The sequence below is a fragment of the Acanthochromis polyacanthus genome, chromosome 7, assembly GCF_021347895.1.
Source record: "Acanthochromis polyacanthus isolate Apoly-LR-REF ecotype Palm Island chromosome 7, KAUST_Apoly_ChrSc, whole genome shotgun sequence".
NCBI classification, from domain to species: domain Eukaryota; kingdom Metazoa; phylum Chordata; class Actinopteri; family Pomacentridae; genus Acanthochromis; species Acanthochromis polyacanthus.
The window spans coordinates 4372145-4383954 of NC_067119.1; the positions used below are offsets into that span (position 1 = coordinate 4372145).

At 40.7% G+C, this 11810-nt stretch overlaps 1 protein-coding gene and 1 long non-coding RNA gene across 2 annotated transcripts in view; one reads left to right on the forward strand and one right to left on the reverse strand.

Annotated features, from left to right (window-relative positions):
* LOC127534895 (uncharacterized) overlaps positions 1–11810 on the reverse strand; it is a 382765-nt gene that overhangs the window by 343145 nt on the left and 27810 nt on the right. The gene's annotated exons all lie outside the window — the stretch shown is intronic.
* Positions 1–11810, forward strand: part of fras1 (Fraser extracellular matrix complex subunit 1) — a 338079-nt gene that overhangs the window by 321973 nt on the left and 4296 nt on the right. Inside the window, 11 exon segments of the mRNA XM_051951259.1 lie at positions 1257–1457; positions 1581–1768; positions 2193–2468; positions 3691–3923; positions 4011–4171; positions 5144–5358; positions 7237–7387; positions 9290–9397; positions 9577–9736; positions 11176–11292; positions 11379–11545. Coding sequence (XP_051807219.1) covers positions 1257–1457; positions 1581–1768; positions 2193–2468; positions 3691–3923; positions 4011–4171; positions 5144–5358; positions 7237–7387; positions 9290–9397; positions 9577–9736; positions 11176–11292; positions 11379–11545 — 1977 coding nt within the window.

The following is an 11810-nucleotide window of genomic DNA, read 5'->3' on the forward strand; positions in this document are numbered from 1 at the left end:
TTACATTATGGTTTTGGTGCAATATTTTGAAGTGTCTTTATCAAGGATTGACCTGTACAAGTTTAATTTAGTCTCTCCCATTATGTTCTTGCAGACAGAACATCATGTATGAGCCCATATCTTTCAAATGTGCAGAACACTTGCAGTGGTCAAATCGTATTTATTTAGTCATGCCAGTCATTATTTTTTGGTAAAATGGTTGTACACATACAAGGCGCAATCAAAAAGCCTTTGCTGTCATCCCCATTGAAGTAATCTCCTTGTGCAGCGATACTCTGCTCCCAGTGCTCCTGCAACACTTGTAGCACTCCCCAGATGTCAAGTACTGTCTGCGATAAGCGCTAAATCTCCTAATCTGTGTGAAAACAGCAACCTCTTCAGCCTGAATTTTATCTTGAGAAAGATGAAGACATTGCTGAGAGCCAAATCAAGCAAATGGGGGCGAGTGGAGACTGACGATTGTGTTGTTGAAGCCAAAAAGACTCTTGTATAATGACTGTGTTGTGAGCAGGTTTTCATGATGGACTTGTACCAAATGTTCTGCCTCAGATGGTAGAAGTGGGCTTTAACAGTCCAACCATGGTGGATGTATTCACGACACACAACTATGTAGATGTTGAATAAAACAACAAGCATGCTCCTGGTGCTCTTGAGCTGACGCACCACTTCGCCTCTTGGGGATTGGAGCTTTTCCAAGGTGAAAACTGTTGGTTCTTCTGTTGATGGTAGCCGCCAACCCATCTGTTATCACCACAATGAACCTCCACATGAAGACTAGATCATCTCTGCTGCTGCTAGCTGACACAAAACGTGATGTTTTTTGTCTCTGTGAAAGGTTGAGATCCATGGTGAAATATGCACCATCAAGTTGTCACAACTAAAAACACATCAGACAGAATCATGAATGTTACAACTATTCTCGTACAGTGTAGTATTTTTTCCCTACAATTCTTTATTGTCTATGGGTAGTGTATACAAAGATGTTTAATATGAATCAAAATCAAAGGTTTATTTGTTAGCTTGGTACTGCCAGTTTGTTGTAGTTGGTACAACAACCTACAACAGCTAGCCTCACAAAAAGTCTACAGTGTGTTATATATTGGATAGATTAGACATCAGAAACAACTCAACTCAGTTTCACAACAACATTACAAACTTCATGAAGGTAGGATTTATCACAGGACTGTTGTTTTAGTTGTGTCAAGATCTATCTCTGTGACTTAAAACGTGTTTTCTATCTTTTCGTGTACTTCCAGCTCCCACCATCGAGTTTGAGCAGGCGTCCTACCAGGTCCGGGAGCCTCCGGGTCCAGACGGCATCGAGGTTCTCAACATCAAGGTGATCCGTCACGGCGATCTGGACCGAACATCCAAAATCCGCTGCAGCACCCGGGACGGATCAGCCCAGTCCGGAGTCGACTACAATCCCAAGAGTCGAGTGCTGAAATTCACCCCTGGTCAGTGCCAAAAACCCCTCAAAAGACCTAAAAAAACCAAAAAAACAGCAAAATTTCTTCTAACTTAGTGCGTGAATGCTTTGAGTGGGAGTGAATATCTTCATAGTTTCATTATTTTCACAGGAATGGACCATATTCTGTTCAAAGTGGAGATTCTGTCCAATGAGGACCGGGAGTGGCACGAGTCCTTCTCGTTGGTTCTCGGCCCCGATGATCCGGTGGAGGCGGTGCTTGGGGAGATCACCATGGCGACAGTTACCATCCTGGACCAGGAGGCTTCCGGCAGTCTCATCCTTCCTGCGCCACCAATCGTAAGAAAACTTAAACTAAAACACCAGAAAAAACTGGCACCAGATGCATTTTGGAGGATATTAGTTGCTTCTTTTCTGCAACAATATGTTGTTGTTGTTGTTGTTGTTTAGAAAGCCCGTCAGTAAAACATCTCCACTCCTGGCACAAACATTCCTATCCTCCTATGTATATTCAGGAACTCTGCAGTAAATGTGGGCAGTGTTTTATTACTTCAGGCTTTTACATTTAATATGCATTCCTACAGAACTGCTTACAATGAATACATCAGTTCAGCTATGTTCTTACACCATTAGAATATTATATGCTGGTTGACTTTACCCAAAGTGATTGAAGGAATTTAATCTTGGTGTTGCAGACTGTCTTAAAAAAACCTGAAATCCTGTAAAATCCTTTGCATCATCCCCCATCCTCCGTCCTCCTCAGGTGGTTTCGCTCGCCGACTACGATCACGTCCAGGAGGTCACCAAAGAAGGCAGTAAGAAGACTCCCTCTCCAGGTTATCCTCTGGTTTGCGTCACCCCTTGTGATCCCCACTACCCCAAATATTCGGTGATGAAGGAGCGCTGTGAGGAGGCGGGAATCAACCAGACCCAGGTTCACTTCTCCTGGGAGGTGGCGGCGCCAACGGACACCAGCGGGGCTCGGTCGCCCTTCGAGACGGTCACGGATACAACGCCGTACACCAGCGTCAACCATATGGTGAGTTTGTGTTAGAAGGAAAATGAAGGATTAACCAGCAAACTTTTGAAAATGGTCTTCTTGACTAAAAGGCAAACTAACTCAACTGGTGACAGCCAGAAGTAACATAAAATCCAGAGAGAAAAAGTTAAATATCCTGAAATTTTTTTCTGTTTTAACAGTTTCTGACTCATAAATTGTGTAATTTTGGCAACCACTGGAAGATTTTGGGGTTCACAATCTTAAAATTGCCAACCTAATGCAAGTGTTCTAATGCTGAAGAACACTGACAGAAAGCATGGATTTGTATAGAGTTAAAACAAGAATACAGAATGGTATCATCTGCGTAGTGATGAACATTACCGTCAATTATATGGTGAATATAAACTCATAACAGGAAACTTCCATTGCAATAATATACAATGAAGATTAGTGCTGAAGAAAGACAAAATATACACTTTATATAGTAAAGACTCTGTATCCTCTAACTGTAATTATCATTTACTAGTAACTAGTGTACTATTAGCTTCCCCCACTCTTTTCATTTTGACAGTATTGTGGTATATTATTAGCTGAAGTTTTTGGTAAAGGAGGAGAAGATACATTAAACAGACTTTTTTAAAATTGGAATACTGTATCTGCAGCTATCAGACTGTCATGGTGCCATTTGTATACATACTTTTCTTTTAAAAAAAAAAACAAACATCAAAGCTTTTCCTTAGTACAACGGAAGATGGCAAACATCCCATTTGTGGATCTGCGACTACAAGTCCCCAAAACAGAGCCTAGAATAAATCAGCTCAAATAAAATAAGTATTAAAATCATACATCCATGATGGACAATACATAGAGCTGTTCAGAAACACATTTTAAATCAGATAAAAACAACTTTAGCTGATCAAAAATGAAAAAATGTGAGGATCAACATAACTAGCAATTAATACGCTTAAGCAGGACGAGTTAAAAGACGATACTTGAGGAACTACTGCTCGTATTAAAAAAAAAACAACAAAACAAGCACAAGAAATGGCCAGTCCTTTTAGGAAAATTGCTAAACTTTTTAACACACAGGTGTGTAGCTGAAAGCATCAGTCAAGGTTTGAAAGTCAGACGGTACCAAGAGACTGATTGACGAATTGGTGCTTTTGTCTTTCTGTTGGAATTATTCGTATTTCATCTCTCTGCAGTACCGTCTTTAATCTTCCGTCCTCCTGTTTTTCTGTCATTTTCTCATCTCTCTCAGGTCCTGGACAGCATCTACTTCAGCCGTCGCTTCCACGTTCGCTGCGTCGCTCAGGCCAGAGACAAAGCCGGCCACCTGGGGACGCCGCTGAGGAGTAACATCGCCACCATCGGCACCGAGGGCTCCATCTGCCACACGCCTGTTACCACGGGAACCGCCAGAGGCTTCCAGGCCCAGTCCTTCATCGCCACGCTGAAATACCTGGACGTCAAGCACAAGGAGCATCCCAACCGGTCAGCAGTCGCACGAGAACGCTGGCTTTTTGAGCAAACGTCTGGATGAAACCTTTATCGTTGACGCCTGTTGTGCTTGTGGTTTAGGATCCACATCTCGGTGCAGATCCCCCACCAGGACGGGATGCTGCCGCTGATCTCCACCATGCCGCTGCACAACCTCCACTTCCTGCTGTCAGAGTCCATCTACAGGCAGCAACACGTCTGCTCCAACCTGGTCACCATCAAAGACCTGCAGGGCATCTCCGGTCAGTAAACGCCATAAAACAACACGCTCTTATATGCAGCTTTACATGAAACTGCCTTAAAAAAAATAAAATAAATGTAGGAAAACAATATACACATGCATAGTAAAATGCTAAATAAATGAATCTGACTGCAGAGATGATGTACTGTAGCTAACATGAATGGATGAAAAAATGCTAATTATTTTCATGTGATGTTCCAGAGACTTGTATTATAAGGACAAACATGCTATTATTATTATTTGTAGTCCTGCACTGGTGTAAATCAAGCAGTAGCATGATTGACCTGCTGTGTTTTCCACCGAAATGAAGAACTTCTGTAGTCTTTTTCAGGTTACTAATCAAAATATTTTGTATTTAGGCTGTTTATAGTCTCCAATATTCACATGGGGTGAAAAACTTGGTAATAAAATATATAATTATGCTTTAATTCTTTAATTTTCAGCCTTATTTTGTATGGTTTTAGTAGTTACAGGTGGAGATACAGAACCTATGAAAGTAACGAACAAACTAAATGAAAACAGCTACTTTCAGTCTTCTGGCTAACTTTAGCCAGATTTCTAGTTGTGGTTTTTATTAGTTTTTGTCACAAAAGCTAAACAGATTTTAGTTTCTGTCGTTGAAATTTTCTCTAATTTGTGCATTTTTTATTTTCAGAACTTATAAGTATATCTTGACTGCAGCATCACCATTTTTTTTTTTTTTGGTGTGTGTGGTTACCATGGCTACAGGTGTTCATTATTGTTTATCTCTGCTGTTCTGTTGCTGATACTCAAGTTAAACTTTCACCACGTCTCTGCATATTTTCTGTAACCGCAGCTCCAAGATTTTTTTTAGGTTTTTGTTGTGGATTTATTACAAGAAACACTGAATCTGATCAAACTGTGACTCCCTGAAAGATAATTTAATGAGTATTTAAAAGGAAATTTATGTTTAGACATGCAAATCAAACTTTGATTCCATCTATTCCTACAGAAACTGGTTTCCTGGACGACGTTTCCTACGACAGCATCTCTTTTGGACCGGGTTACGACCGTCCCTACCAGTTCAACCCCAACGTCCGCGAGGCCAAAAGCATCCAACTGTACAAACACCTCAACCTCAAAAGCTGCATCTGGACCTTCGACGCCTTTTACGACATGACAGAGCTCATCGACGTCTGCAGCGGCTCCGTCACCGCCGACTTCCAGGTGACAAGAATGGAAGAAATACAGTTTAAAGGAGCCTGAAGTCAGACCTGATATGTAGCTTTAGCAACCACGACAGTCAGTTATTTCCAACTGTTCCTCACTAGTAGAAGTGTAATTAACCCTCTGAGCTCAAAGCAGTTTCAGTGTGTCACATTTTCAGTCACTGCTGGCTTTCTTTACTTCAATATGAAGTCCTGCTTCTCTATGGAAATATACCAACCATGACTAGAAATAGAAAGAACTTAGAAATATGTTGTGAGTAGTTTGACACAGTTAGGATATCAAAAATCATTAAAAAGAAAAGAAAAAAAAGTTGAATACAACTGGAAAAACAAATTGATAACTTTACATACTATAGATATTGTACTACACAGCCTGCAGTTCAAGAGAATAATTCCTGAATTTTTATCCTGTGATTGGTGGCCACATCTAACAGGGTACCCGCGGATCCTTAGAAAGTCTTAAATTCGTGTATCTAAAATTAAGGCATTAAAATGTCTTAAATTCATTAGAAATTCCTTAAATACTGTAGTCAGTGGTCTTAAATTGTTGGGTCTGTTTTATTTACTCAGGGGGACTTTGAGTAACGTAAAAGTTGCGCCGGAAGTTTAATTTCAGTCGCGCGCAGACTCCTTCTTTCCTTTCTTCCTCATGTCACCGGTCAGTCAGGATGGGGAAGTGCAAGTTTAAGCAGTGTTGGCTGGAGGGCAGTCGGTTTCAAAGCTGGTTCAAACCCGTTGCCAATCTCGAGAAGGCCAGGTGCATTCTTTGCAAGAAGGATTTCAAACTCGGCACCATGGGAATTAAAGCGGTCGAATCGTACATGCAGGGCGCTAAGCATAAAATGGCGACAGAGAGCCAAAAACAAACGCCGGGCATCTCTCATTTTTGTGTGGGTCCAGCGCCCCAGCTAGCAACACCCGCTACTGCTACCGGTGCTGCTACCGCCGGTGCTAGCAGCACTGACCTGACGGTTATCTTTGGTGGGGCAGCAACACTCAAATCCGAGGTCTTACGGATCTTGAACACTGAGTGTGTGTTCAGTGTTTTGTCGTTGACATATAGTACTGTTATTGCACTTGTAATTTTATGTGTTTGACCAAATGCAATGTGCTTTTACTCACGCCAAGTCTCGTTGGCAAAGCAGTGTTTTGTATTGATTATCAGTTTGTTTGATAAACTGACAATAAGTAAACTTGAATGATTGTCATTGAGGTTCTAGTACAGCGGGATCCCTAACCATCGCTTGTATTTATAGGATTTTTTTTTTAATTTCAGTCTTAAATTTCATTCAAGACGGCATTAAAAAGGTCTTAAAAAGTCTTAAATTTGACTTGCTGAAACCTGCAGATACCCTGTCTAAGCTAGCCATATTTTCCTTTTTGCACTGAGGAACACAAAATTTTCCTTTTTTTTTTTGCAAGATCTGATTACTCCAAAGGGTTAATTTTTGGCAAATTTTTAAAATTATTTTGATGAAATGTCACAGTTTTAAGCTCAGATTTGGTTCATTTTCCCAACAGAACTGAACATCATACGTGAGTAGCTCAAGGACCATTGGAATGTTAAAAATCTGCAGATTATTTCAGTTTTTCCAGTCTCTGACACTTGCCGTTGAACTGTAGTGTAATCATTTTATCACCGTTGCCTTAGAGACTGATACTGACAGTCTGTTCTTAAACAAAAACAAATTAAAGGTGTAGGATCCTTGGCGTAGAAAAAGCAGAAAAAGTCGATTGAAAGAGTTGATTTTAGCACCTTTTCTATGTTGCACTACTCTAACAAAGCTGAAAATACTCATCCACAGGGTTATTTAAACCCTGATCAGTCTGCAGGTGGAGACACAGAATTAAAGTCCTGCTCTTCTTGTTGTTCCAGGTCCGGGACTCGGCTCAGTCCTTCCTGACGGTTCAGGTTCCTCTTTACGTTTCCTACATCTATGTGACGGCACCGAGAGGCTGGGCTTCTTTAGAACATCACACCGAGATGGAGTTCTCCTTCTTCTACGACACGGTGCTCTGGAGGACGGGTCAGGACCGAAAATAACCCGGATAAACTCACACAATACAACTGAGTCGCTAAAAAGCTGTCGATTCATTATTTTTCCTTTCGCTTTGTGTTAAGGCATTAGTTCAATGTTTGCAAATATCTGACTCTAATGGAGTTTAAAAAATATTATTTTCAATCTTACAGAGATTTAAAACATTCAAATCAGCATTTAAAACCTGTTTTCATATTCAAATTGGTAATATAATGACTCTTACTATACTCTAAAAACTTTAGATATTTTACATTACACAGCCTGCCATTCAGCCAAACAATTCCTGAATTTTTATCACATGACTTTTGGTCACAGCTGAGTGAATCATGACTCCTTGTTTGCATTGAATGATACTGAATTTTTAGTTTTTGTAAGATCAGGTTACTACAAATGGTTGATTTTTGGCTGATTTTTACGCAAGACACGCAGAATTAAATAATTCTAAGCTTAAATTGGATTCATTTTCTCCACTAAACTGCTCGTCAGACATGAATTTTTTCTGTTTTTACCCATTCCGGTTCTGTTAAACGGTCTAATTTTTGTGTTTTTTTAAGTGGATCATATAGTTGTGAAAGCTCCTGGTGGGTTTTAAGGTTCAAAGGTTTGTTTCCCCTGGGTTGGAATGGCTGTGAGGCGGTGCCTTGCCAATGAAAATAACACTTTTGAAAATCAAGATGCAAAATGGGGCATTCTGGCACAATTTGGAGCACATTTTGTTGTATTTGTAGCCATTTCCAAAAACTAAATTAAATAAAATGTTCATGTTTCTTTTCTAAAAAATTAGTGACAGGGAGAAAATCTGACAAATATAAACCCACTTGTCCTTGCGATCAAAACATGTCAACTAGTCCAGTCTGTTATATTCTGGTCAGATTTCCACTCCATTCCAAAATGCCACATCAGTTCTTATTACAAATTTGAAAAAGACGACAAAGGACTGAATCTGGAATCAAGTGGTGACTTTTACTTTTTTTTCTGAAAACAACTACATGTTAGGTACCAAATTCCCACTTCATTTTTATTTATAATAAAAAGGTTATGTCATTACCTTCATTTTACTTAAAAATGTGAAAGAAAACTTCAACTCTGGGTTAACAACTGGTTTTCTGAAGGAGTTAGTTCTGTTTTCAAAACTGTTGCCTTTTTGAACACAGAACTAGAATTTAAACACAGAATTTGTTTTGCCATTGAATGATATAATTTCGGGGACTCTATAAATCATTTTATCAAAAGAAACTAGGAACTTTATATTCCGTTGAAATCATTTGTCTCATTGGGTAGAACAGGTTTTGTCGCCTAAATGTTTTAACTGGAGCCATTTTTGCAGTCACTGTCCATTCGTATCGCCGCGGACAACAGAACAGTAAGCAAACTCAGTAAAGGAAGCGAGATCGATGCCTACACTGCGTTGCTCACTTTATTTTGATGACATGCGATAGTTTTGATACTTAATTTGACGTATTTCTGTGATACACACCTGCTTTTAGCCCCGAAAAACGAAACCATGGAGCGCTGCCGCTTCTTGTCCGCCATGCTCGTTGTTCGCCAATCGGAACGAGCGACATTTGACACACGAACTCGCGGGATGTCATAGAGAACTGAGTGTTACCGACCAACAGGGATGTGCCTGCTGTCTTCACCCACGGCGAGAAAAGGCTGCCATTCTGTTGATTTCAGCGGCGAATATACCGGACTTATGTGTCAATGCTTTCTAATATTTAGCATTACTTTTTTTTTTTTTTTTGGTGCAGACCAGTGAGGCGGCAGTGTCGGCAAAATTTTAATGAGGCGGTGGCCTATACCCGCCTCGTCGGTCATATAGGAGGGGAAACTCTGCATTTTTATTTTAACCTGGACGTTAATCTGATTTCCTGCGTTTGGTGTCTGCAGGTATCCAGACCGACAGCGTCCTCTCAGCCAGACTGCAGATCATCAGGATTTACATCAGAGAAGACGGACGGCTGGTCATCGAGTTCAAAACTCACGCCAAGTTCAGAGGTCAGTTCACAGCCATCTCTAGATTTCAGGAGGAGTCAAAATGTAGATGAAACACTGTCTAAATTTTCCAAATTAGACCTCTGGCAAACTGATTAGAGGCAGCTCATGTCTTCAGCGCTGGTCTAAGACATCTGTACTGTCTAATAAAAGCACGTTTCTGCCTGTGGTTCTTCCTACAGGTCAGTTTGTTCTTGAACACCACACCCTACCGGGTCATAAATCCCGTCTGATGGCTCCGGATCATCTCGGAGGCATCGAGTTCGACATGCAGCTGCTGTGGAGCGCCCAGTCCTTCGACTCCCCGTACCAGCTGTGGAGGGCCACCAGCTCCTACAGCAGGTCACAGCTTTCATTAGGATGATCCCAACAGAGTTTTTCTACCCCTGATTTGATCCAAATCACTTATTCCTGAGTGTCTGCTGATACCAGGTTCATACCTACAAGAAACTGATGGACTTGGAAAATGCTTTAAATGTAAAGTCAACCCATTGTCATCGGAAAGACTGAGCTCCAAAAGTCTGTAGTGAAGCTCAGAACACTCACATTGCAGATGTTACAGGACGTTGTTGGACTGCTTTTGTTTCTCAATTCAAAATGTTTCAACACTGCAGAGATTTTAGCTGGATCCACGAATCAAGAATTAGACTCTCCTTCTACACTGTGTAAGACTTTTTAAGGCTTGTTTAGAAGAAGACAAAAAAGATCAGGAAGAACAAGAGATAGATGAAGAAAAATACAAGAAAGAAGAAAAAGACAAAAATCAAGAAGACAGCAATGAAAGATAATGAAGAAAACAATGGCGAAGATGAAGACAAAGAAGACAATGAAGGAGATCAAGACAGAAAAGATGACAACAACGAAAGAGAGAAAGAAGAGAGACAAGAAAGAGACGATGAAGAGAACAAAGAAGACAAAGAGGAAAAGAAGACGACAATGACGAAGACAACAAAGAAGGTAGTGAAGTAAAGGAAACAAAACAGAAGATGAAGATAGAAGAAGACAACCATGGAGAACAAGAAGATGAAAAATATGACGACGTGAACAAAGATGACAACGAAGAAAACAAAGACGAAGACAACAATGAAGGTAAAGAAGAAAACAAGAGAATGATGAAGATGAAGACAGTGAAGGAGACAGAAAAGATGACGTAGTGTACAAAGAAGACAAAGAGAAAGGAGATGGAGTACAAACCAACAAAGAAGACAGCAAAGTAGAAGAATAGAAAAAGACGAAGAAGAAAATGAGGATGAAGAAGACAAAGATGAAAAAGAAAAAATGAAGCAGATGAAGAGGAGCTCTGCTCTCCTGTAACACCTGCAGACGTATGCAACGGTTCAGGTGACTCAGAAGTGTCAGCCGGTTCAAGAATGTTGGGAAAACCCCTTTACCAACCATAACCTTCATTCTTAAAACGGGATTTTTTAAATTCTACAATCCAATTAAAGATTAATGATACATTTTGCATCACTTGACATGTTCTCGGGAAAGTGTTGGTTCTTTGCACAGTCATGAGATTTACAGTTTTAAAAGGGAAACAATGGAATTTCATCGATTCTAGAAGCTTTAGAGACTTCAGGGAACTTGCCTTTGCCACCATTTCTATGATTTCTCATCTAGATCTAGTGTTTCTGGTCCTGAAATGAATCTCCTCAAAGGAGTTCTTAGTCACATTTATAGGGGAACTGAGAAGTCTGAAAGGTTCTGACGTTAAACCCTTGTTTCTCACTGTACCTTGGTAATAATCGCCGTGTGTCTTCTGTTGACGTCCTCTCCAACAGGAAGGACTATTCTGGAGAGTATACCGTCTTTCTGATCCCCTGCACCGTCCAGCCGACTCAGCCGTGGATCGATCCTGGAGACAAACCTTTGTCCTGCACGGCTCATGCTCCAGAGAAGTAGGAGCTTCATCACTGGAGTCCACCTTCTGGGTTACTCTGTGATATTTCTGAGGAGGCTGAAGCTTCTCGTTTCCTTCCGACAGGTTTCTGGTTCCCATCGCCTTCCAGCAGACCAACCGGCCCGTTCCGGTGGTTTACTCCCTCAACACCGAGTTCCAGCTGTGCAACAACGAGAAGGTCTTCATGATGGATCCGGCCTCCGCTGACGTCTCCATGGCCGAGATGGACTACAAGGGAGCGTTCTCCATGGGTGGGTGGATCCATACTGCAGATAGAGATCTTTATGCATCCCCAAAAGGAAATCACAGTGTGGCAGAAGCAAATTAGGTCACTAAAATAGACAAACTTTTAACCATATTATATTTATATACATGTAGCAGCAATGTTACTTGGTAAAAAAGTAGGTATTAAAACAGATTTCTCCACTTAAGTTCAGATTTTACCAAGTAATGTGTCAAATGAAATGTAAATTAAGCATTATAACACTGCCTCTGTCTCTTTTACGTTGCCACACA